Genomic DNA, 26,771 nt, shown 5'->3' on the forward strand with positions numbered 1-26,771 from the left:
AGACCGTAGCTTCTAGCAATTACTCAAATAAGTAACAATCACCTTTTAGAATTTTTAGGTTTCTAATACTGGAGCTGTTACACATTTTAATATTACAAATACATTTGGCTACTTCTGATAGCTTGAATTGTAACAGGTCCCTGACAGTGGCACATTACCTGGCAATAATCAGATTTCTAAACTCCATACCCTGACCTGTAATACTATCTGAGATCAAAGTAAAACACCATTAAGCTGAACAATTCACCAATCAATTCAGAAAGTGTACATGTTTAACATAACAGTGGTGACCTTAGCCCACTGAATATTTGACAAGTGCCACTAAAATCTTAAGAGAAATTATAAATTATGCCTATGGAAAGTTATATCACATTTTAAAATGTCATAATCTATAATCATAATATAGTTGTATTGTAAAGACTTTTATTTTGCACTTCTGCAAATCACAGGAATGTGAAATAAAGCAGTACGAAATTACTATTTCATTCCTTGGTATTAAGTATTACTATGCAAAAATAATGGCAACGTGCAGGTGCCAGCGAATTTTTAATTATCATTTACAAGCAGATCTTTCATACTGTAAGTGGAGGCTTGGTAACTCACCATAGTAAAACATTCTATCTTAATACAAACCTTCAGTCTGGAAAATAATTTTACTAAGGTAAGGTGTAAGGAGAGTATCTGTAGAAATGAGGTGGGAACAAACTAGGGGCGACACTTTTTTCGGTAGTGCCCAGTGACAGGATAAGGGGTAACGGGCACAAGCTGGAATATAGGAAATTCCATTTGAACATCAGGAGAAACTTCCTTACTGTGAGAGTGATGGAGCCCTGGCACAGGCTGCCCAGGGAGGTTTTGGAGTCTCCTTCTCTGGAGGTTTTAAAAACCTGCCTGTACACATTCCTGAGTGACCCGATAGAGGTGAATCTGGTTTGGCAGGGGAGTTGGATTAGGTGATCTCTAGAGGTCCGTTCCAGCCCGTACCATTGTGTCATTCCGTGAAATGCAGCCTGCTGATGGATGTCAGGATCTCCTCACCGGGGGGTGCTGGGGAACACACCCACCCCTGTCTGCATCTTCAATAAATCTTGATTTTGTACTTGCACAATATCCCACTGAGCTGAGGTTCACAGGAAGGTAGCCCTGCAAAGTTAGTCAACCTACAATAATGAAGTTGGCAAGAACAGGGAAGTTATGGGGCACACGGCCTTTTCTAAAGCCTGTTGAGAAGCCACACATCTAAACCAAAGGTGGACGGATCTCATCTCATTCGATATTCAAAGAGACGAATTAAAACACTTGCCAGAAAAGACTTATTGGCAAGATGAAATAAGGCTTAAAGATGGTGTGTCTCTCTTGAGTCCGTAACGTTCGGAGCTGAACAGTCACAAATGAGTTTCCATAAGCCCCTGGTCAGGGCAGACTTAACACGAGCCTGCTTTAAGGCGGCACCGGCGCAGCTCTGCAGCGTGGGCTGACTCGTACCGCATCCTCTCTCTGCGCTCTCACTCAGCCGGTTTCCGCGGGCAGGCGCTGAAGCCGCTGGTTCAGGGAAGCCGCGGGCGACTGGCCCGACTCCACCTCTCCACGGAACGTCCGCTGCGTCGCCCGCGCCGCCCGCTCGGAGCCCTTTGGCCGGTGCACCGCGGCGGCGGAAGAAGCGTTGCTCGCCATGGTGCGTGTGTCGGCATGGGGACGGGGATAGCGGTGCGGCGGGCTCTGCTTCTGGGGGCGGCGGCAGGGGCTCCTCGGGCGGCTTTCCGGGAGCAGCCTCGGGCCCCGCGGCGGTTCCGTGCGGGACGCGGGAGGCCAGTTGGACCCTTTTCGGCGGGAGGCGGGAGCCCCGAGCGGCGCTGCCCGGGCCTATCGTCTCCCGGCGCGGTTCGCGTCCGTTCCGGCGCGGCGGCGGAGGGCCGTGGGGCAGCGGTTACGCCCGCGTCCGCCCGCGGAGCGGGGTTAACGCGTGAAACTACTGCGTCGTGCTTCCTGGGGTTGACTGATTTCTTCAGGATAGTTTCTTTAGTAATAAAGTCTCTTGCTCTTTCCCACTTCACGCTTGTACATTTCTCCTTGCTTTCAGCTCCTCCTTCTGCACGCGGTCCGACTTCAGAGACTTCAGATTGCGTGTTGCTTGATAAAGCCTTTCAGTTTTGTTCAAACACTTTTTCACCGAAAAATAACGTAATTTAAATTAGTATTGCGGTATTTTTGCTAAATTTGGGAGTAGTGGTCTGTCAGTGCTGCATTAGAGGCTACAGAAGAAACGCCTCCCACTGCAGCCTGGTGTGAGGGGGTCTCATGGTCTGTAGCGAGGGACAAGGAAATGCTTTCTGTTACATTATACAAATTACATATGACTGTTGTCAGAAACCCAGATGCAACAATCATATGGAAGCTTTAATGGGGAAATACATTGCAAAATTACATAAAGTTAATTTTAGTTTCTTAACTGCAGGGTTCTATAAAATAGGTATTTTGAGCATAGTCCCCATATGGCATATTTTACAGTGTTTTTTGAGTGCCAGTGGTTTTGTTATAGCATGTATCATGTCCAACTCATACTGTTTATTACTGAGAAGGTTAAAATCAAACTGATAAGGTGCTCCTGTAAACCAAGGGCTTTCTGAGATACTAGTGCATGACCTTTTAGTTTTAACCATGTGGTTTGCTCATGTCATTCTTTTAATGTTTTGCTTAATATTAGTAGCTTAGAGCATCTTTGATTTCTTTTCAGCCAAAATTACGAAAAACGCAAGGAGGGAAGCAAGAGAAAAAAGTTGTCCACCCCTACAGCAGAAAAGCCGCGCAGCTTGCAAGGGAGGCACACAAACAGGAAAAGAAAGAAAAGTGAGTTGACTGGGCAAAAATATGTGTACAGACTAAAAGATTTAATAATAATCTTGCCTAGGATCTAGCTTTTTGAACTGAGTTTGTAGAAAAAAAAGCTTCCTGAAACCTTCCTGTGGAAGCGGGACTTCGGAGTAAAACTTCACAGAGCAAAAGTGCTTAATAAAGAGAAACTAAGTTTAAGATTAGAGAGTGTAGCTTACTCTCCGTTTCTTAGGGCTCTTTCTTGATATCTGCCTTTTCCAAGCGTCCTGACTATTTCAAATGTGAGGCCTCTAGGCAGATAGTAAAATATGTTACCCTTCATTTTGCATAGAAAAACTGTTCCCCCAAAAGCAGTGTCAGTCTGGACCATCCAAACTGTATTGTGATAGCAGAATGGCCCATCTATAAATATGGTTTCTACGTCTTGCAGTTCTGGGTCCTAAACAATTAACTAGCATTATTCACAGATTTGCACTTGCAGATCCCTTTTGTTGTGATGTTCTAAAAATCACATTCATTAAAAATGTCCTCCAATTGTCTAGGTTCTGTTTTCTGTACTGTCTTGACTTGAAGAACTCGAAAGGCAGAATAATCATAGAATCATAGAATGGTAGGGGTTGGAAGGGGCCTTTAAAGATCATCTAGTCCAACCCCCCTGCAGAAGCAGGTTCACCTAGATCAGGTTGCATAGGAACATGTCCAGGCGGGTCTTGAAGATCTCCAAGGAAGGAGACTCCACAACTGCTCTGGGCAGCCTGTGCCACTGCTCCCTCACTCTCATGGTGAAATAGTTTTTTCTTATGTTTAAGTGGAACTTTTTGTGTTCCAACTTCATTCCATTACCCCTTGTCCTGTTACTATCTACTATGGAAAAGAGGGATGTCCCAACCTCCTGACACCCACCCTTTAGATATTTATAAATGTTAATAAGATCACCCCTCAATCTCCTCTTAATGTTGATTTCTTTTTTTTCTGTTTTCTTTTTTTTCCCTAGTGTTTTTGAAAGACTTGTTAAGGGTTCCACTTTCTTTTGGATCTCTTATTATCCTGATGATAATAGAGCATAAGTGCAACATCCAACCATCTCCTAAACACTTCCAGGGACAGTGACTCCACCACCTCTCTGGGCAGCCCATTCCAATGCGTGACAACCCTTTCAGTAAAGAAATTCCTCCTAATATCCAGCCTGAACCTCTCCTGGCACAACTTGAGGCCGTTTCCTCTTGTTCTATTGCTTGTTACTAGGGAGAACAGACCAGCCCCTGCCTCACTACAACTTCCTTTCAGTTAGTTGTAGAAGAGTGATAAGGTCTCCCCTCAGCTTTCTTTTCTCCAGGCTAAACAGCCCCAGATCCCTCAGCCGTCTCTCATATGAGACGTGCTCCAAATCTTTTACTAGCTTGGTAGCCCACCTCCTCTCCAGGACATCAATGTCCTTGCAGAGAGGGGCCCAAAACTGGAGATGGTATTTAAGGTATGACCTCACCAAAGCTGAGTACAGGGGAATGATCACCCCCATGCTCCTGCTGACAACATTGTTCCTGATACAAGCCAGGATGCCATTGGCCTTCTTGGCTACCTGGGCACACTGCTGGCTCATGTTCAGCCGCTATCAATCAACACTTAAGGTCCCTCTCTGCCTGGCAGCTTTCCAGCCACTCATCCCCAAGCCTGTAGCTCTAATGGGAGTTGTTGTGACCCAAGGGCAGGACCCAGCACTTGACTATATTAAAACTCGTGGAATTGGCCTTGGCCCAGCAATCCAGCCTATCTAGACCTCTCTTTAAAGCTTCCCTAGCCTCAAGCAGCTCTGCAAATTTACTAGTGGTGTGCTCTATCCCCTCACCCAGGTCATTAATAAAGATATTAAACAGTATTACCCTATATTTATGTAAAATAAGAGCCCCATCCCAAAATGATGAATCCTGAAACCCATGGCCCTCCACACTTCTCTGCCTTTTCCCAGTGTCTCAGGTAGCCTCCTACTAGCTTATCTGAATTTTGTTTATTAAACCAGAAGCGGGACTAGCTGAATGAGTCCCGTCACACCAGAAGCATGTAGTTGAACAGAACTAGGTCTTGGTCTTTTTGCAGATACTTTCACTTTACTAACACATTTCTCTTCTTGCTGACTTAAGGACGTGAGGTGAGGTAGCATTACACCATGATTTTGAAGGTAGCACTGGGAGAGGAAACTTCAAGCCTCTCTTTACTCCTGATTGACTGAGCTCCACAATGGACACAAGGCAGTCAGCTTATCAGCACAGACAAAAGCCCTCAGTGCTGTTCTCTGGCACACTGCTGGAGCTGCCAGCAGAATTTCATGTTTTGGTAACTCAAAACGTTTTCATGTTATAAAAGAAGGAGGCAGATTCACCGCAATGGCTGTGTACTTATCACCTGTTCAACCCCAGTTTGAAAGAAACTTGAAAATCTGAAAAGTCAAGCTAACTGAAGCATTCTGAGGTCGCTGCTGAACCAGAATTTCCCACAACGCTATCATTAGGATCAGATTTGGCTTATGGGTTGCAGTATGAGACACTGTATTATTAACTGGTACTACAGACTATATAATTTCCTATGATTGGATGTAATGCTGTCCATAAATTTCAGGCTTCACCTAAGAATGTGAAGTGTAACTCCAGATCTATGTGTGTCTAATTTAGAAATTCATTATGTCCAGGATCTGTTGCTGACAATAAGTATCAGGGTCATCAATTCTTAAAAATACATTTATACAGATTTATATATGTTTTCAAGGCTTTGTTTGCTTAATGAAAGCTGATATGTGCTTTCACAGGGCCAAAGATAAGTTCTTTTCTCAAGGGCTTTCCATGAGTCCTGCTCAAGAACAACATCTCTGGTACCTAAAATATCACTCATTTCTTCATTTCTTTGATCCAGCCATGTCAATGACTCAAAACTGCACACAGTGCAGTGTCAAAAATGTTAAGAGAAGGCTTTTCATCTTGAGAAATGTGATTCTGTCAAGACACAGCTCCAGCAAAGTCTGTTTACAGCCTTGAGTGTCTGAAATTTCACAAGGAGAAGCAAAGCGCAAGGCTTAAAGTCAACTAGCAGGTTGTGGCATTTCCAGGAACCAGGCGAATGATAGGGGATGATATGTCAACATTGTACCAACAAGAGTAGATGTTTATCTCCAAATTCTCTCAGAATTCATAGGACTCAACTTTTGCACTGTTAGAATATTATGTTCTCTGAGAACTGCTCAGTGGGATGGGAATTAATTGCAAACTGAATTGTATACACACATCCCATAGAGAACAGAAGGCTTCAAGTATCCCACCAGTGGCTGGAGTGGAGATAAAAAATACTTTGAGGTGAAGTACCACTGAGAGGAGATCTCATTAACATTTACAGATACCTAAATGGTGTATGTCAGGAGGTTGGGACATCCCTTTTTTCTGTAGTAGCTTGCAACAGGACAAGGGGTAACGGGATGAAGCTGGAACACAAAAAGTTCCACTTAAATATAAGAAAAAAATATTTCACCGTGAGAGTGACAGAGCAGTGGCACAGGCTGCCCAGAGGGGTTGCGGAGTCTCCCTCCTTGGAGGTCTTCAAGACCCGCCTGGACATGTTCCTATGCGACCTCATCTAGGTGAACCTGTTTGTGCAGGGGGGTTGGACTAGATGATCTCTAAAGGTCCCTTCCAACCCCTACCATTCTACGATCTTTTTTTTATTAAGCTTTTTATTTTGATTTCTTAACACATTAACTTTTACTGTTCACTAAGCACAAACTTTAAGTTTTCACAAGTTTATTAGATATTAGAATATTTTTCACTTTGTATGCCTGTTTTGCAAGGATGCACTGTGGTGGAATCTTTAGTTCTTTATCTTCAAACTCATTAAACATAGCAGAGGAATATCAGACATAATGAAATTATTACAGTGCAGGTTTTCTGTGACACTCCTTTTGCTGTGCTCTAAAAAAAGTGCTATGTCCTGATTTCTTCCCAGAAGCTGTTCAACTCAATAAGTAAACTGAGAAAGTTTCAGAGAGTAGTTTTACCGAAAAGTAGAAGTTTTAAATGAAGCAGAATAAGTTTTACATTGTTCCGAATTTGTCAAATATTTCTATTTGAAATTTTACCTTTACTTTCATTGTGGCTTCAAAAAATGATGTTTTGGGAAAGAAAATGGAGATTATTATGTGTATTGTCCCCATTCCTGCCTAACAGGTCTATTTTTTTCTCTTACAGGTTGAAGACTGACAAAGCTTTGCGCCTGAGTATCATTGGTGAGCAGCAACTTCTGTTACTCATGCAGTGTTCAGCTTTTTAGTGTAGATTTTAAGTTTTACTAACTTTATAAATACTCCAGTTAGAGTTTCTTTCTCTATCATCTGACTTTGCAATCTTAAAATAAACTATCTTGAAATGCTAAAATACCTGACACGTTCATTCAAGTAGTATATACGGGATTGAAGTTGAGACTGAATATAGCCAAATTTTTAGTCATTGTACATGATAAGAGGCCAATATAGACCAAAAGTCTGTTTGCGTATCTGCACATTTATTTATTGGACTTGTCTTGGTGCTTTTATTGATTGCTTGAAAAGAGGATGATGTATGTAGGTTACTAGATACATACTGCTAGCAAGTAAATTCAAAACTTTGAGACAGAACCTGGAATATTTTTCTCTTTCACACTGTGCCTTTTCAGTTTTATCTCTTTAAAAACTGTGGTGATCAAAACTCTCTGCTCAGTCATTGTGTTAAGTTTGGGTGATTTTCCCCACTGTTTTGATTTTGTTTTGTTTTTTTTTTTTCCCATTGGGGCTTTCCAGATTTTCCATCTTTAGCAATTGATACAGTGATATTTTAAACACCATTTTCCAGTAAAGTGTAATGTCTTTTGTCCGTAAGGAGGATTTTCACATCATTTCAGATGTATATTTCTGTTAGAGCTTCCTTCATGTCTGGTACTTGAAATACAAGTGAGTTTATAATGCCATTCAAAATCTTGAAAAATGGGGGATTATTTCAAAAACTGTGACGAAATTTAATCTGCATTGGTGCTACAGTGATGATGGAATCATTAATGTTAATTTTGTTCTTGTAGGAGAAAAATTGCAGTGGTTTCAAAGTCATCTTGATCCCAGTAAAATTGAGTACACAAAGCAGGAGGCTGGCGAACTAATTGAAAAGTAAGACTGGTGTTACAAACAGGATTAAAAAGCTCAATTTGTATTTTAAAATGTTTTTGTTTGAGACCTGTAGAGTGATGATGGCTCAGGACTTTTTATATGTTATTATTAATAATACCAAGTAGTTGATTTTGCTGCAACTGAGGTTAACTATACATTGAAAAATTGATATATTAACATTAGAATTACTCAAGTCAGTCATGTGGTGGAGGTTGTTGGTTTTTTATTAGTTAAATATATGTCTGCTTTTGTGGTTTGTGGAAGATTAAATTTAGTACTAATTGCATGAATTTTCTAGTTGACTCATTCAGTGACACTTAAATGCACAGATTTCATTCTGCCTACTCCGGTATTGTTTAATTTTTTTTTACAGGGGAGATTAAACAGTACTCAGGTCAATTTTTAGGGCAGGAAATATAAAAATTTAATCAAAATTTAACCAAAAGAAGAAATTTAGTTATTTCTGTGCTGGTGGATGTATGTACCTGGATACATGTACTATTTTTCACCTGCTAGCTAAATAACATCATGTATGTGTATTTTTACACAGATGCACTGTATCAGTTTCCCTTTGGAAGCTCTGGCACTTCCTACACTGTTCATGAAACCTCTTAAAATACTAATCAACCCTTGTGATACTACAAAGGGAATAAAAGCTTACATTTCAGATTTGGCTTGGATGTTTATGAGTTGATTTGGAACACATGCCAAAGAACAACTTCAGTTTAAAAACTAACTATTATTGAGATGGTATAATTCAGCAAGTTAAAATTATGAATACATAGATGTAACACTGATTTTTCCATAGCAAGTGAATTACAAATAATCTGAGATTTTTATTAATGCCAACATAATTTTAAAAACAAGGCAAACTAAAAATGGCCAATCCTTCTGAAAGCCACAGATTACCCAAATGGAGCTTCTACTTTGTAATAGAAGTAATAAAGTAATAGTTCAAATCTAAGAAACATATCTGACTCATTTGGAAGGTAAATACAATTAGTAAAATGACTTCTTAGATTATGAAAGTAATTCTGTTTTGCAAAAGCTTTGACTGCATCTAGCATAGATGCATTTTATTTCTTTCAGTTATATGTGTCGATTCGATGCTGAATTGGAGCAGATTGAATTACAAAACAGTATTAAAGGTAGACAAGGAAGGCAGCATGGTTCACGGGAAGCTGTCATCAAGCAGACCATAGAACGTGAAAGACAACTTTATGAAGGCTATGGAATGGGTAAGTAAAAGCAGTAGAAATAATTCTGTGGTCACATGTTCTCTTGTTCACAAGGCTAGAATCTAAGTGAAATTATTTTTCTCTTTAAAGAAATTATCTAGCTGCTAAGTATTTATGCCTTGCAGAGGGGTTTGGGAAGAGGGTCAGGATGAAGAACAAGAGGAAAAAAGATGGTGGTGAACTGACTCATGTTTTTGCTTTACTACTTTGCCTTCATGAGTCTTTGCAACTGCTGCCTCTGCATAACATTTTTTGAACTAAAATGGCATTTAGTGCACCTGACTCAAATACAAATTCTATTCAGCAGCTTGCTTGAAGCTGCATTATGTACAAAACATTTTTTATTTTAAAAGTGCATTTCAGTGGTTGTGCATGTTTTAACATGCATTAGCTTGAAGACTTTATTTTTTCGTGTGGAGAAGAGCCAGCATCACTTTCTCAACAAATTAATGATGGGTTTTTTTAGGTGGGTTTCATTATCTGGACTTCTGCTAATGAAGTCTTTATACACAGCTTTCTTTAACATTCTTTTGATAATATACAAACTTACTGTTAAGGGTAAACCTTACTTGCCCCTTTCCCCCGAGGTGGACCAATTGCGTGAGGAACTTCAGCAAGTCTCTTATCATGAGAGAAGGCTTTAGGGTTCATGAACTTGAAAAGAACCAAAGCCTCCAAGCTCACGTGCCTAAAATATTTTCAGAAAGAGATCTTTCACTCTACTAAAGTTGAGATGTGTTTCACATGAGGGAATGATTGCAGCAGAAAGTGTGGTACTGATTTATTTCCAAAATTGGAATATTTCTGGGGTTTTCCTATGAAAATTCAGATGTTCCAGGAAGATATCCTGTGCTATTGTGACATATCTACAGGCTGTATTCTGCAGGCATAAATGACAGCCCACAAATATAAAAATAACAATTTTCCTCTTATTTAACTCCTCTGCCTGAGTAATCCTCCATTCTTTGACTTACTGGAGATAGTGGTGAAGGTGGTTTAAGTGCTCTGTGTGTGTGTAAAGATCTGAGCACTTAACTTCTTAATAATCAAAATCCCTCCAAATTAAAAAAAATCAAAATTAACAGTCTTATAGAGCTAAGGTGAAAGCACTTTGAGTTTTTAAACATTCACCTTAGCCATTATCACACGTTTCAGTAAAGTCATAACCTTACTGACTTTTTTATTAGCATTTATGTTCCTTTGGGATAGCCTTCTATGCCAGCAGATTATCAAATGTAATCTTCTGAGTAGCAGTCGTGTAACATAATGTAAAAGAGTAACACAAACATTTGTGCAGAAAATTTCCTCTTAAGATGCATAGTCTTCTTTAAGAAGAAACATTTAAACTCTTTTTGAAAAGTGTTTTCTGGTTTTGTAAGCTACACGTGAGAGACAGAAATAAAAGACTAAAAATTTGATGGCTGGAACTAGGCTGAAGGGAAGCAGCAGTAATCTGGTGAAGTAAGGGAGAAAGACAAAGGGATAATTAAAGTGCAGAAAGCAAAGACTTATTCTGAAGAGAGTCAAGTACAAAATAGTGAAATTTGTGTATTTTGCCATTAACGAATAAGCATATTGGAGTTGAGTGATGAACTTAGATTTAATGCTAAAGTATTATTCAGGTACAGTCAGTCTTCACAGTGAAAATACATCATGGAAGATATGAAAAATCTTCATTTTTCTGTGGTTAGGATAGAAGGCACAGCAAGATTTGGATTGTGTGTCATATTCCTCTTTTCCTCACTTTATATTGCACCAGTTAAGAAAATGAATTGAGTTTAAAATTTTGCCAGTGTTAATTAAAACTTTCACATCCTGCAGTGCCAGAGGAATTCAGGAATATCTGTATGACTTCATGAGTTATCTTTAATTACTCAGTAATGGGGAAGAAAAGTCACAGGGAAATAGATACTGACAGTCATCAAATAGCTCAGTTATAGAAAAATCTCCTTTTTATTTTGCTTCCAAATTTGAGTTATTCATTTTTTCCTTACTGCTTTGTGAAAAGCTGACAGAAGAAAGCAATAGGACTAGATGGAAAGATGTCAAATGCACAAGCACAACATAAAACTGAAGAATCCAGAAATATTGTAAGCAAAATTTGAGGTTATTATGGTATTAGTAAGTAAAGCATTCAGAGAGCATGTTGCAACTTCACATATTAAATATACTCTCAAATCATTCATTATTTGTTATCACAGCTGCTGCAGGTTTTGCTCTCTGTCTAGGACAGCATTCATTCAGAGAAAATAGTTGCTGCTAAATACTGTAATTAGAGCTTGAGGATAAATGGAAATCAGCTGGAAGCTGTGCTTTAATGCACTGGCTCATTATTATCCCTGGAAGCTGTAGTGAGTGAAGCTTTTGTAATTGACTTAGTATTTGTTGAGGTTTTTTTCCTTCCTATTCTTGAACTCAGTTATTTCTTGTATGCATGTTCATTTGCTACGAAAGACTACATGATATGACTTGTTCACATTTAGGAAAGTCTCCTAAAATGTGATGTCTTATATGTATCGGATATATGTAAATGAAAAATTAATTCTTCTTTACTAGCTGTTTGCAAAAATGGTAGGTATCCAAAAGCATAGTAAATTTTAGTCTTTCTTTTTAAAAAGCAGTATCTATACAGGGAACATTCAGTATTTCTGTGAGTCACTCACTCGTGGGATGGAGGAAAGAGTCAGAAGAGTTAAAAGTGAGAAAACTTGTGGGTTGAGATACAGACAGTTGAATAGGTAAAGTAAAAGCTGTGCACACAAGCAAAGCAAAACAAGGAATTCATTCACCACTTCCCATGGGCAGGCAGGTGTTCAGCCATCTCGAGAAGAGCTGGGCTCTGTCTTACCTAACAGTTATACTTGGGAAGACAAACAATGTCGCTCCAAATGTTTCTCCCTTCTTCCTTCTTCCGCAACTTTATATGTTGAGCACAATGTCATTTAGTCTGGAATGTCCCTTTGGTCAGATGAGGTCAGCTCTCCTGGTTGTGTCCCCTCCCAACTTTTCATGCACCTCAAACCCAGTTGTTGGTGAGCTGGTGTGAGAAGCAGAAAAGACCTTGACTCCATGTAAGCCCTGCTCAGCAGTAACATCCCGAATTATCGACACTGTTTCCAGCACAAATCCAAAACAGAACCCCATAACAGCTGAAGAAAACTAACTGTCCCAGCCAAAACCATCACATGTATTTATAGCAAAGCTATAGAAAGGGAACCCTAGATATTTACAGGGTATACCCTTGAAACTCAGAGTTAGCATGCTTTCAGTTGAAAATCATAATTGTTTCCTGTGAACATCATACATTTTTGATAATTTGCATCTAATTACCTTGCATGTTCTCTCAAAAACATGATGTTAATCTTGGGGAAGGATGGCCTTTAAAGCTAAATGCACCAGTTTTATTAGTTAATTCTTGAAACTTCTGGTTATGAGGAAATTGATTTAATTCAGATGGAAGTTGTATCATTTACATATGTGTGCTAGTGTAATTGCTGTACTGTTTGTTAGCTGCTGTTTTTTGTAATGATCATAATCTTGTGACTGAATGTTTCTTTGTCGAAAGAGCATCTACAGTCCTAACATCCTTTTCCTTTTTTAACTTCAAACTGCAGTATCATTCTTTGACTTAATTTGAGTGTTTCTCTGACAGTTCTAGTGATGCGATACATAGGCAGCCTGTATTCTGTGCAGAGCACTAGCATTTCAGTCCTTGAGAGATTTAGGTAAATCTCTTGTGCAAGTCTGCTTTGGGAGAGAGAAATGGTTACTGCTATGAAGAACTATAATGCTTTTACTGACACTATACTTCTGGAAGGAAATAAAACATCTCGGCAGGCTGTCACGGGGCCCTTGGTTGAAAAATAGTGCTGTGGGTTACCACTGTAGAAAGGCACTTTAACACCAGGAATGGCTCCTTTGTTCCCTTTTCCTGTAGTTTTCCTTTAGAAACCCTCCAGTTCCAGCTTGAGCACAGAGGCAGGATGGGTGAGACCTAGAGCTGACAGAAGCTTTTTATTTCTGGTTCCCATAAGAACTTTGAAGTAATCTGATTCAGTGCTTCTGCTGAACAATTGACAAGGTGGTAACTTTACAGTATTTTACGCAAGTTCTGTGTTGTAAATTAAGTTCAGTCACTTTGTCATTTTCTTTGTTGTGAAATGATGTTAAGCACTAACATCTTCATGACAGTTTGGGAGCTAACATGCTGTTTGTTCTTCCTCAGAGGACAGAGGGGACAATGAAAACTATCTGAAAGGGTCATAAACATGAAAAATACGCTTACTTAAACTTTTCACTGCTGTTTTCTTATAATGTATAGGTTGCTGAATACTTCATTTTAGAAATGCCAGACAGTATCTGCTCCCCAACATACTGTCTTCATTTTCTTTCCATTAACTCCTGTGCCATATTTCTCCCTCTACCATTCTTTCCATCTTTAGTTCAGAAAACCCACTCTTATGACTTAACGTTTTTAAAGCAAACTAAGAATTCCACAAGTAGAAGCAAAACCCATGGCATTGGTGCATGCCAAGGAGATACTTCTGAATAAGACCAGTGTTATTAATCTGAAAATACAGCTCCTTTCCACTGTAGTTAAAAAAAACCAGTTACTGCACACTGTATAGTTACTTCATTTCTACACACATGGGGCTAGAGTTTCTAGTTGTGTTCCTAGTCTGGCAATATTGTGGTTTGTATTGTACAATATATTGCAAACACACATGTAAACATAATTTAAAAGTTTTGCCATTGCCAAAGTAAAGATCAATTCATTGCCAAATCTTGGCTTGTCACAAAGTCTTCTCCCTTCAGAAAGACTGCTTTCTCATGACAGTGGTGAGTCCAGGATGATAGGCTAGATAAAACTGTTGGGACACTCTCTTTGGAGGAAGTCCTGTGTAAGTTAAAAACATGAAATGCTTTCCAAAATGGTTGGTTTTGACTTTTTTTTTTTTTTACTTTTTTGAGAGGGCTTAGTTTGAAAGTTTGTCATCTATTCTAGATTTGTGTGAGAATAACTGAGCTCTTCTGGAGAGAAGCTCTTCTAGAGAGAGTCCAGTGCAGGACCACCAAGATGATCAGGAGACTGGAACATCTTTCATACAAGGAAAGGCTGTGGGAACTGGGGCTGTTTAGTCTAGAAAGAGGAGACTGAGGGGGGATCTTATTAACATTTACAAATATCTAAAGGGTGAGTGTCAGGAGGTTGGGACATCACTTTTTTCTATAGTAGCTAGCAACAGGAAAAGGGTTAATGGGATGAAGCTGGAACTCAAATAGTTCCACTTAAACATAAGAAAAAACTATTTCACTGTGAGGGTGACGGAGCAGTGGAACAGGCTGCCCAGAGGGGTTGTGGAGTCTCCTTCCTTGGAGGTCTTCAAGACCCGCCTGGACATGTTCCTGTGCGACCTGATCTAGATGAACCTGCTTCTGCAGGGGGATTGGACTAGATGATCTCTAAAGGTCCCTTCCAACCCATACCATTCTATGATTCAATGATTCTGTGTTGGTTCAGTGCTTTGATTGAAATAATTAAGTACAAATCTCAGCTTATTTCTGGGTCAGTTGGCCCAAATTAGCATGACGTCACTTCTGCAAAGCTTGCTGTTTATGTCATTAGGCTCTGTCCTAGAAGCAAACTGAGTATACATTCCTCCTTCTAAAATAGCTGAGAGAAGGAAAGACCCTTGAGGCCTTGGACGTTTCAGCAAGTCTACAGTTCAAGGGACTGCAAAGAAAGCAAGAGAGACTGTGATTTTGTGTCAATACTTTGTTGGGAAGGATGGTCCTAATATGGCATTGATGTTTATCAGGACCAAGCAATCATCAGACAAAAAGAAAAAAGATTAGGTAAATGTTTCTTTGCCTTGCCTTGCTGGGCTGTGAGCGGTATCTCCTTATCTGTTTACCAAGAAGTAAGGCTGCATAAGTCAATGTAATTGGTATGGTGTTGGGGCCTGGGCTATAACGAATGCCATGGAGTTAGACAAAGAAAAAGAAGAAAAAGAAAAGAATGCCTATGTGACAGCAAGCTTGAGAAAGGAAGAAACTGAAACTACAGACTGTAACAGAGACAAGGTCAAAGCAAGAACACAGAATAGAGCATTAAACTAAGCATTGTTAGAAGATAGAATAGAGCATTCAATTAAGCATTGTGTGATCGCATGTATGTGACTAACAAATTGTAACACGTGTAACTAACAGTATCAAGTTCAGTAAAATGTAAGGTAAGCATAACCATAGTTTAGTGTGAGAGAAAACTAACTGAAGGCCAAAGAGATGGGGTGATATTCTAAGCACAATAAGGTTGATGTTTTAAGTACAATAAGGGTGGTTTAACACAATGAGGTTGGTGTCTAAGTTGTTACAAAAATGAAACTTTGAGGACTTTATGCATAGCACACGGTCCTTTGTATTAACTAATTGTCATGAATTGTAGCACGTATACTGCATTTGGAAAAAGTGATGATTATGTGACAATAAATTTGGAGTCGATGCACATCATATTGGTGTCTGGTCACTCCCGTCTTGCATAATGAAGAAGAACCCCTGCAGTATGGAAGGATTTTACATTATACAATTAGTAACTTTACAGTGTGAAAGGAAGGAATATTTTTCTGAATAGTCCGTACTATCAGGCCACAAAGATAAGTGACATCATCCTACATTCTCCGGTAGAAAAGTCATCTATAATCCTGCATTGATAGCAAGATCTGATTTACTACTGGAAGACTTGGGAAAATTGGTATGTGACCAAAGGCAGAACTTTGTGTTCAAGATTTCCTCAAGGACAGTAGATGAAGCTGCTGAAAGAACTGACTGAAATGTCGCATTTTTAAGAGGAAAAATAATAAAGTGGGTTTAATGTTAGAGAGGTAGCAAGTGTCTTCCTTGGGAAACCTGCTGGCTGTGAAATCTGTACAGTCATAGACAATAATGAGGTATTTTGTAGTGTGTGAAAATTTCAAGACTCCTAAGGCATTAATCTCTATAAATTAGTGAGGATGTTAAACAGGTCACTTTTGTGATGCTTTAGGACTAACCAAGAAAAAAGTGACAGTGAGTCAAGGCAAAACAGTTCAGACATCCTAGGTAAAATTCTGCATCATTTTACAAACTACACATCTAGTAGGAATGTTTGCCTCCCTTTTTACTACCAAAGGTAATGAAGATTTGTTGTGAGTGTATGTCACTTTCCTGGTTTCAGCTGGGGTAGAATAAATTTTTGTCCCTAGTAGCTGCCACAGGGCTGGATTTTGAGTTTGCGCTGAAGAGAACATTGCTAATACAGGGATGGTTTGGTAATTGCTGAGCAGTGCTTGCACAGCACCAAGGCCTTTTATGCTTCTCACTCTGCCCTGCCAATGAGTGGGCTGAGGGGGTGGGCACAAGAAGCTGGGAGGAAGGGTGGCCAGGACAGCTGGCCCCAACTGACCAAAGGGTTATTCCATGCTATGGTACCATGCCCAGTATATAAACTGGGGAGAGGTGGTGGAGAGGGGTGGATTACTGCTCAGAAACTAGCTGGACACCTGTCAGCAGGTGGTGAGCAATTGCATTGGACATCACTTGTCTTTTATTGGGATTTGTTTCATTATTATTACATTTTTTTCTTGTTATTTTAGTTATTACATTTTTCTTACCTCAACCTACAAGTTTACCTTCTTTTCTGATTCTCCTCTCCAATGGGAAATGGGGGAAATGGGGCGTGATGAGGGGCTGTGTGGTGCTTCATAGATGACGGGTTAAACTATGACAGTCACTTATTTCTGTTAGCAGGAAAAACTGAAAACTTTCAGTCGTTATATCTATCGATGTTTGTTTCTGTTCAATGAGAGGATCAACTCATGAGATGAGACAGGTGCCAACAGTCTATGTAAATATTATGTGGCAGTTACTGTAGTATTTAACAGGCATTTCAGCAATCAGGGATGCTAGTTTCCTACTATTTGGAGGCATTGAATAGTGGAAGCTATAATTGCACCAGAGTGAGATGAATTGTTATCAAATAGCCATTCTTTGCTCTAATTGCAGGTGGAGGGAAGTAGTATTATATTCCAAAATTCAAGGCTGTGTTCTATTTAAACACTTGACATCTTACTGTACTCTTGTCAGTGTTTATATTTTAAAAATACACACACAGAGATAGTTTTGTACTGCATGGTAAATTTTACAGAGTTTATTTAACTGTTTGTTACTTTTTTTTACTTGAGTTATCAGAGTTACTTTCCTAAGTGTACTGCTGATCTGCTCTGCTTCCAGGAGTGACTTAAGTGCTTTGATTTTTTTCCAAAAACATTTCAAAATACTTACGACCGCTTAGTACTCATTAGTTTAGAGTGAGGCTTGTCTATTTAGGTCAGCTTTGAAACTAAGCTTTCTTATTTTACCTTTTATCTATTGTGCATATTTATAGTAAGCTCTGCAGGGCAGAACTGTGTTTTTATGACACAGGTGAGTGAATATCTGTGATAACCTAGCACCACCAGACTTTGATGTTGGCTGGGGATGTTAGTTATGCTTTTAAAACAAATACTAAATGAATTTCCCTAGTTTCTTCACTGGATTTTTTTTTAAGAGAAACTTTAAGTGCTTAAAATGTTTCCGTTTCTCAGATGTGTGAGTTTAGAAAAAAATAAGCACCATTTTAAAATTATTTGTTAGAATTGTTTTTTCAGTTACTGACAGATTTGAATTCTGGAACAGTTCATAGGTCTAAGTTCAGTTCCTTTTCTTTAGAAGTCAGAGGTATTCCTGTTTGTATGTTGCTCTAGAAACTTCCTAATGTGAATCCTCATTCTCATTTTTTCTTCATCTTTTAATGTCTGAAATAATATGTTCAGCCCTTTAGCTCCCCCTTCTTTCTTTGAAATGAGACTAACCTGGGTAATGGAACAGATCTAACAGAATTTCATTTCATTCCTATTAGAAATCCCAGACATTATGAACAGAAAGCATCTTAAATTTTTCAGGTAAGTTAATTTTATCATCATTACTAATCTGCTTATGGAAAACCAGTGTTTCTGAATTTGATGTGTCATATGTCTGTTTTCTTAGGAAAGAATTTATGTAAAACTGATTTGTCTGGTTCCCAGACTAGGTATGCTGTTTCAGCATTTCTTAGCTGTTACAAGCTAAACCTGGTGATGGTTCATCATTAAAACATTGAAACTGTTAGCAAGCTTCAGCAGTTGGAATTCCATTTCTGTAACTTAAGTATCTTTTTTTTCAATATTCTTAGATAATATTTTTACCAAAAGCCTCACCTCAGCTGTTCACTGATTTGCACAAAAATGATCTGCATTTACTGTTAGTGTTTAAAGATCAAAACATAGATTTCTTAATAAATGGAATTATACTGTTTTCTTAACCTGAAATAAGGTTTCAGGTGGTAATTATAGTCCTACAACATTGCAACTTATTTATAGCCAGAACTTATCATTAAGTGACTAGAACAGCACCAATTTCTTAGTTGCATCTTCTAAGATTCAACTCTAGTTGTAGTACAGTTGTGTTTGTGTCTATAGTTTAAATTCTAAAGTGAATTGATGACTTGCATCCAGTTAAAAGATGCAGGAGCTGTGAAACTTGCTGGTAGCTCATCTGAGCCAGCAAGCCAATATGCCTGGGTAATGAATGTACACTCTTACTGACAGCTCTATCGAATGAGATACTTGAAAGGAAAAAAAAGAGGCTTACGGATGCTTATGTTGCAAGTGCTGATAATACCACTAACTCCTAGGGGCGGTACATAGCCAGAAGTTACCCTTACAGGGTGTTGGAATAAAGCCAGAAATCACAAAGAAGAGACAGGTCTCTGGCTGCTCTGTTCATAAAGGCACATTTGTCTTTGTGTACTGGGACATCTGATGGAAGTGTTGTTTTATTACCTTGGCTGAGCAAAATCGTGACTTCTTTTACAATTGGCAACTACTGTTTTTGCCCTTGAGAAATATTATCCAAGAAGTGCACTTAGAGTAATCAAGAAATCGTTCTATTAATTGACTACTGAATTTGGGTTGTGATGTTTAAATGAACCCTTCCTCCTTCTTACAACCTTTTGAAATTATATATTTACCGTGTGAATTAATGTTTACTAACATTTTATCCCCTTGAAGTCAGTCAAACAAGACGGTAAAAGTTACCATAATTATAATGTAGGACTTTATGTACTTGTATTTGCTCTGCAAATTGAGCAGATGAAGAAACTCTTCCAAACTGCCTTTCCGTTGCTTACAACTGGGAGTTTAGTATGTCAAACCTAAAAGCAGATGTTGTAAAGTAACTGAGGTCACAAATAATATGTGGGAATATGTGAATCATAATTTTTTTCTTCAGAATGTCAAACCTGGAAGTGCTTAATTCTTCACGGAGAAATTACAGCTGCTGTAGCATACAAGATCAGGTGAAAATGTTGGTGCTTATTCATACTGCACTGGAATTGACAGTATAATTTCGAAAAACAGCTTGCCTCACTTAAGTTAGCATCTTCTGAGGAAAGGTGAATTAACTCTGCCGTTCCTTCTTGCTTTTTGTATTGGTAATTGGCTTTCATTACCCTCCCCCCACCATCTTTTTTTTTTTCTTTAAGAGAATGGGATGGTGATCTCAGGAAACTGCCAAACATCAAAATGAAAAAGCTCTCAGCTAGGGATGCTGCTTGCAGTCAGCCTGAGGTGGCAGATACGGAAGCTAAAGAAGAACTGAATAAAGGAGAAGAGGTGGCTGACTGAAGAGCTGAAACAGCTGAAGGGAATTGTTTTGATAAACACTGGAAACAAGAATAAATTCTAATTATATTTGCAAAGGCTTTTCTAGTTGCATTTTTAATCAATTCACTGTGATCCAGTGGTAAAGAGTATATTGGGTAAAGCTACATATTTTTGGATTGAAAAAAATTAAATAAATACTTAAAATCTAAATTGTACCTTATCTTTAGGATGCAGGCTCAGGTTGACAAAGCAATGGTAGTTTATGTCATTGAAATCCTGAGTAGCTGAGTACTTCTTCCTTTGTCCTAGAACAGTCAGAAATCAGACACTTGTTATAAGTACTTTGTGGTGGGAAATCCTTACCTTTTCCTGGTAATGGCAAGAATGTGTGTCATTTACTGTATAAACAGCAGGTACCCAGGTAAACAGTAGGGCCAGATAGTGGTGGCTGGGATGTCTCTAGGTGTACACTGTTTTGTGGAGAGCAGTGATAGGCTCCATCTCACAAAGCCCTGTGCTGTGTGGCACAGAACAATCTGAGTGTAAGAAATGCTCCCTCATTTGGTGGAAATGTGCATGCAGAATGAGATACTTAAAGCATCAGTTAATCATGAAGAACTCTAGCACCTTCTCTTGTCTAAGAATCTGCATCAGGAACAGAGAGAGATGGAAAAGCTTCAATAAAATATTGGTTTTGGTTTTATTCAATAAGAGTCTGAGAGAATTACACTATCCTCGCCACTCTATTGAAGAATTCAGAAGCCAGTTAAAGTCCTTACAGTCTGGTTTTAAATATATCATTTGTCTATTTTTTTTCCTGATGCCTCTGAGAAAGCTCTTCATTTTAAGTTACGTTTCATAGGACTTTTAAATAGCAACCTTGCATTATGAAGCAACTCTACATGATTTTACATGTGTCTTTCAGGAAGATTAGCAGATTCTCACTTTTAATGCTACTAAGATTCTGTGATGAGTTCCTGTGTGAATCACTCTAGGTGGTCCTGCTCTGGCAGGGGGGTTGGACTAGATGATCTTTCGAGGTCCCTTCCAACCCTTAAGATTCAGTTATTCATAGGTCATAGAATCGTTTTGTTTGGAAAAGACCTTTAAGTCCAACCACTAACCATACCAAGCCCACCAAGACCTCAGCACCTCGTCTACACAGTATCTCCAGGGATGGTAATTCCAGCACCGTCCTGGGCAGCACATTCCGGTGTCTTAACAACCCTCTCAGTGAAAAAATTTTTCCTAATGTCCCATCTAAACCTCTCCTGGTGCAGGTTTTGCCCGTTTCCTCTTGTCGCGTTACTTGGGAGAAGAGACTAACTCCATCACATCACTGCTTTGTGTCTGTGTTTTAGAAGTAAAAGTGCTGAAGTTCAGGGCAGGCCTTTGATACATTTTAAAACTTTGTTAAATTGAGCTGAGTTGTGGAATTCAGCTTGTTTTGATTTATAGAACTTGAGATGTTAAACTCTGGTAGAAGCTGAGCCAAGGTAATTGGTCTGAACTATGAAATGCATTGGTGTATATGTTTATTTAGTGCTTTGACAGATTTTGCCTTTCAGAAGAGCTTCTTAAATTTTTGCTTATATACATCTGATGTGCTTGGTAATTATAAGTAGAAACATTGCAGAAAGTCTCTTTTCCATCACATTGGGTAAAATGCAGAAGGAAAATGAGCAGTAAGGTAACAAGGACATATCTCAATAATGACAGCATATTAGGCTGATGTCCTGGTGAATACTTTAAAAAGGACTGTCACATATGAAAAATGAGATGTTCTATATTCCTTGAAACAACTCAGTAATAAGGCATTATAAAAAAATATTATTACTTGTGTGGTTGATGTGATAGTGAAATATTTGAAGCAATTTCTTTTTTTGATATTTGTTAGTCACACTTCAAGAACGTGTTTACAATTTGGACTTGATTATTTTCTTCCTTGAAGTCCATGTATTCATTGCTTGTTTAGATGGATTTTAAACTGTCTTAACCTACTGCATAATTAATGAAAACAGAACAGTTTCTCTGTATGAACTGTTTACGTTGAAATATCAGAAAGAAATCATTTGCAGCTATCAAGTATTCATATTTGAATTGAAAAGTAATCTGGACTTCAGTTGCTGATGTGCAGGAGCAAATTACTAGATGAATTTTGTGGCAGAATACTAATGTGTCTACGAGAAAGAAGAGAACCCAAAAAACAACCAACCAACCAAAGCTCTTTATTTCTTTATTTTTTATTTCTATGCTCAGAGTTTTGTGCTAAGAGGCCTGGAGTGGGGAGGATTTGCCTTACCTATATCAGTGAGACAAGACAGTGGAATCTCTTTCTACACTTTCATAATCTAATCATGCCTGTGCTTTAAAGGCAACTATTAGGGTTTTCTGTGTTGATGGGTTTCTTCCCTATGGTGGAAAAAAAAAAGGATGAATGCTCTCAGGAGTTCTGAATTGTTATTCTGATTCTTTAAAATCTAGAAAGCAGCTGCTGTTAACAGTGGGAATGGGAAATATTTAGGTGAGGTTCTCTGTACTTGCTGTAGGCAATAACTTAAAATTCTGTCCATTTGTATCTAAGGGTTACAGACTTAAATCCTCTGATATAATTCTCTGTAATTTACAGAGGTTTTTTCTGCTTAAGATTTAATTTTATGGAAGATTTATTTAATCCTTAATTGCTTCACAATGTCCCTGTGTTTTTTACTTTTTAACGGCAAAGTTGTAATAGTTAAAACTCAAGGTTCTTTAATTCTCAGGGCTTACATTAATCATACAAAATTTCAAACCAAAGGTAACATTTTAACATAGAAAGCTACTTGTATGTAAGAACTCTGGGGTTTTTTTAAAGGTACTTTATAAGTTGCTACACTGTACTTTGTAGTGCACTAAGGTATACTTTTACTCCCGCCAGCCTTCTAACTTTCAGTAGCAGCTGAGTTGTTAGTTGTGCTCTGATTCTGGAATTTATCAATGATGTCAGGTGGAAAAAAACATCTGACTTGTAATTCCAGTAGCAGTATGATTTTTTAAATGTAAACAAAGCAAATGTCAATTCTAAACACACAAAACCAAAAACACAAGCAACAGAAAATGCTCTCTTTCTCAGGGCGGGTTGGATGCAGTGGATTAATTAATCTACAATTCTTTAGTGCCAGAAACAAATGTGACTGAATTAATGGGAGTTGTTCACCATGGCTTTCCCATCTGTTCCACAAAAAATGTTTCTAAAAGGATGAGTCTTCCAGCCTCAGTATTGTGTTTTTCCTTTTTCCCCCCTACCAAAGAATGTGTTGCTTCTCGTGGAACTCCAATATGTATAGTGGGATGCAACAAGTGAAAAAGGCAAGGTATATGAACCATTTTCTGAGCCGTTTGTAAGTAGTTCAAGGAATATACTTAAGGAGTATCTTTTGTGTGTATTTTTAATTTCTTTTTTGTCTTTGATTGCAATAGCATGTTTACTCACCTCTGTAATGACATGTGAAGACAGAGCCTGAGATCTGAAAATGTGTATGCTGGAATCTAACTTCTAAAAATCCTTTTTTGCTAGACACTTGGGAGTTAGGAGAGCATAGTGAAAAAAAAGGATGTTATTTTGTTTTTCTCAGCAGAAAAAATTCTCTGCTTAAGGAATCCTGCAGGCTTAGTTTTCTGTTAAAGGGCAGAGAAATGCCTGTACTACAGAAGTATGTCGAATTGGCTTACTTGGTCAGTCTCAGCATGCTACAATGCATATATCCTATTTCTATCTTCTAGCTCTTTCAGGAGCAAAAATTCATTCTTCCAGACTTTGTCCCCAAAAAGAAGTATGTTTTGCAAAAGTAGGAAACTGTGCTAATGAGATGCTGCGATTTATGTTCTGCAGTTGAAGCTATTGCCTTAAATACAGCTAGCAAGATCGTGTGCAGAGTTCCTGTAATGAAACTAAAAATAAGCTGACCGTGGGAAACTTAATGTAGTGGTTCTGCAATCACGTTCCTCTAGCCTTAACTACTTTTATTGCAAATACTGCCCACTTTTGTTAAAAGGACGAGTTTCATATGGAGCTAGCTACTTGTTGCAAAAGAAAAATAAGATTATTTAAACTAAGTTGTGAGACGAAAATGCCAGCATTACTCTAACAACAGAAGCATTTTCTAAAGGAACACAGAAAGGTGACGGCATTCTACTAATGTCAGCTCATATTCAAGTTCTCACGTAGTCAACCAAGACAGTAACATGCTCATTTGCAAATTTATAAAGTAAAATATACACTGTACACGAACAGGCCAAAAAATAAAATCTCACCCATGCTTATTTAATGAAATATTACTCTTTTTCCCTAGCTGTTCAATTGTAAAGTGGCACTTGAAGAAGATTCACTAAAGCGTTTGCCTGAACTTTCTTCTAAGACTGATTTGTTCTTTTGACTGCATTCTTCAGGGCTCCTTTAATTAGCAGACTCTTCTGCTTCTGAGAGCCATCAAGATTGGATTGGTTTGTTTTGCTTTTTCTGAGCATCCTAACCCATCTACATCTCGCTGCTTTACTTTTCACTTCATACTGTTAGTGAACAATTAGCAAATCTTGTAGAATGTGGTGTTTACTGTGTTCCGGACATGCACACACCAGTGTAGTGACAGGTGCTTCGTTACAGCCTTATTTCTTCAAGTTACAAATTGCACAAGGTCTAAAATCCTTGTAACTATATGGTAGTTCTGAAGAAAATCAAAAGCCATCTATTGAACTAGATGATCTTAAAGACTATTTGGAATAGTACGAATTATATATTTTGATAGATGTGTTACCTTTGAGCTGTTTAGAAAACCAAAAAAGGAGGTCTCTGGTTCAGTTAGTATCAGTCATAAGGATTTGCAAATAATAGAAGAGCAAGTTTATCCACACTTTCCAGCAGTTTGGAATCATTCTGTTCTCAACCATGGCATAAAATGTACCCAAGGTTATTTTCTGAGCTCTATGTCATAGGCAGTGGAAAAGTGGTACACTATTTGAAGTACTTTTCGCAAATTCTTTGTTAACTGACAGGTTTTTTGTCTGTCAGATAAACTGACAAGTTTCTTTGGCTGTCAGATAAAGCTCACACAGAACAACCTCAATGTTTTATTGGAGGGATAGGTGTGAGTAAATACCATATAGTGTGTTTCCTTGTTTATGTGTGTACAGAGAGCGATCTGTTTTCTGTTCTAATGGTGCCCTTCATCAAGAGATTTGAACTGTTGCATGCAAAGCAAAAAAGCATAATGATTTGTACCTCTCTTAATCCTAAACCCAAATTTGTCTCTATCTTTCCATATGCTAACAAATGGAAAAGAATATATCTTTATTACTGGAATCCTTTTGTTTTGCTCTCTCTTCTGTATCTTGTAGGGATTTGTGAAAATGTCTTTGATCTACATGGTGAGCTGGTGAGGGCAGCTTTAACAAAATGAACAATCTGTTGGCCTTGGATGTTGGGAATGCAAGTTGTTAGAACACTTCTATGTTTCGAGTGTATATTCTTAGCAGTTATCACTAGCTATGTAATCACATGTCCCTGTTAGAACTCTGAGATTTTGAAACTTAGCCCACTCTTTCCTCAGCTGATAATCTAGGAGGAAGATAACAGGGTAGGCGAATATAACCCTCTTTAGAAACTGTTTTTGTAGTTTGATTGGAATGCTGTGTATTTATCAAGATACTTTTTTTGGCTTTACACCTGACAAAGTACATAGGTTCTTTTGCAATGCAAATGTAACATTTTCATGAAAAAAAAGGTAATAAAATCTTGAGAAAATCTCACCAAGTAGATGTCTAAAGTAATTAAAACCAGGAAAATGATCCATTCTAACAATCTAAAATGGGATTATCTTTAAACCATTTAACTGTGTGTCCAACCTGTCTTTAAAGCTTTCAAGTTGGGTTTGTGTGGAGCTAGTTTTGCTTGGTAACAGGGGGAGGGGGTTGCAGTGCTGCCCCTATAAACAGTTCTCAAAACTTCCTCTGGCTCTTAGTTGGACCCACTTTTGACCCTGTTGGGACAATCTAGTACCTCTCTCAACGCTATTTAAGAAGGGAAATCTGTAGTGCATAGGAGGAGATGGAAGGAGTGTGACAAGGTGGAGGTGACCACCAGCAAGGGAGGAAAGGAGGAGTAGTGCTGGACCAAAGAGTCCCTACAGCCTGGGGTGAGAAGGAAGACTGTCCCCCTGTGACCCAGGGAGGGCAATGGTGAGACTGATGATAGTTACCCGGAGCTCCAGGAAGACCCTGTCCCTGACATGGTGATTGCCCTTGGACGGGCAGGAGGTTGGCCATGGCGCAGGCTGTGTTGGAGAGCCTGTGGGCCACAGAGACCCACACGGGAGGGGAGAGGAGCTGCAGCCCTCAGGATGAACGCACATCAGAGGAGCCTGTGCAGGGCTGCATGGCCTGTGAGGGACCCTGTGCTGGAGCAGGGAGGACCAGTGAGGAGCTCACCTGCCTTGAGGTGAGACAAACAGCAGGAGCCATCAGGAAAGGACTGACTGAAACCCCCATTCCCTGCCCCCTGAGCTGTTCAGGAGGGGAAGAGGTAAAGACACCAGGATCAGGAGCCTGAGCCCAGGAAGAGGGGAGGGGTGAAGGGAGGGGGTCTTAGAGGGCTGGTTGTACCTTTCATCATCATCCTGCTCTGTGTTGTTTTTTGTTTGTTATGTTTTGGTTGATGGTAGATTAAGTTTTGTTTCCTACCCCAAGCCAAGCAGTCCTGTCTGTTTTGCCCAGGACTGTAAGTGGCAAAAGTCCCTGTCCTTAGAGGGTTCCAAAAGCCCTTGGTTACTCTTCTCT

The 26,771-nt window shown here is 38.9% G+C and overlaps 1 protein-coding gene across 2 annotated transcripts; it reads left to right on the forward strand.

Annotated features, from left to right (window-relative positions):
- Positions 1–1,641: 1,641 nt before the first annotated feature.
- On the forward strand, positions 1,642–20,056 carry TMA16 (translation machinery associated 16 homolog). 2 transcript variants are annotated; one of them, XM_061993128.1, is made up of 7 exons: positions 1,642–1,675; positions 2,735–2,847; positions 7,059–7,096; positions 7,921–8,005; positions 9,095–9,243; positions 18,179–18,221; positions 19,841–20,056. In XM_061993128.1, exons 1-7 carry the CDS (start codon positions 1,673–1,675, stop codon positions 19,980–19,982), a joined length of 573 nt encoding a protein of 190 aa, XP_061849112.1. In that variant the 5' UTR covers positions 1,642–1,672; the 3' UTR covers positions 19,983–20,056. The 2 variants fall into 2 exon arrangements, with proteins under 2 accessions (XP_061849112.1, XP_061849113.1); XM_061993129.1 differs by lacking the exon at positions 19,841–20,056 and adding an exon at positions 19,588–19,740.
- Positions 20,057–26,771: the final 6,715 nt, after the last annotated feature.

The sequence above is a fragment of the Colius striatus genome, chromosome 3 (assembly GCF_028858725.1).
Source record: "Colius striatus isolate bColStr4 chromosome 3, bColStr4.1.hap1, whole genome shotgun sequence".
Lineage (NCBI taxonomy): Eukaryota > Metazoa > Chordata > Aves > Coliiformes > Coliidae > Colius > Colius striatus.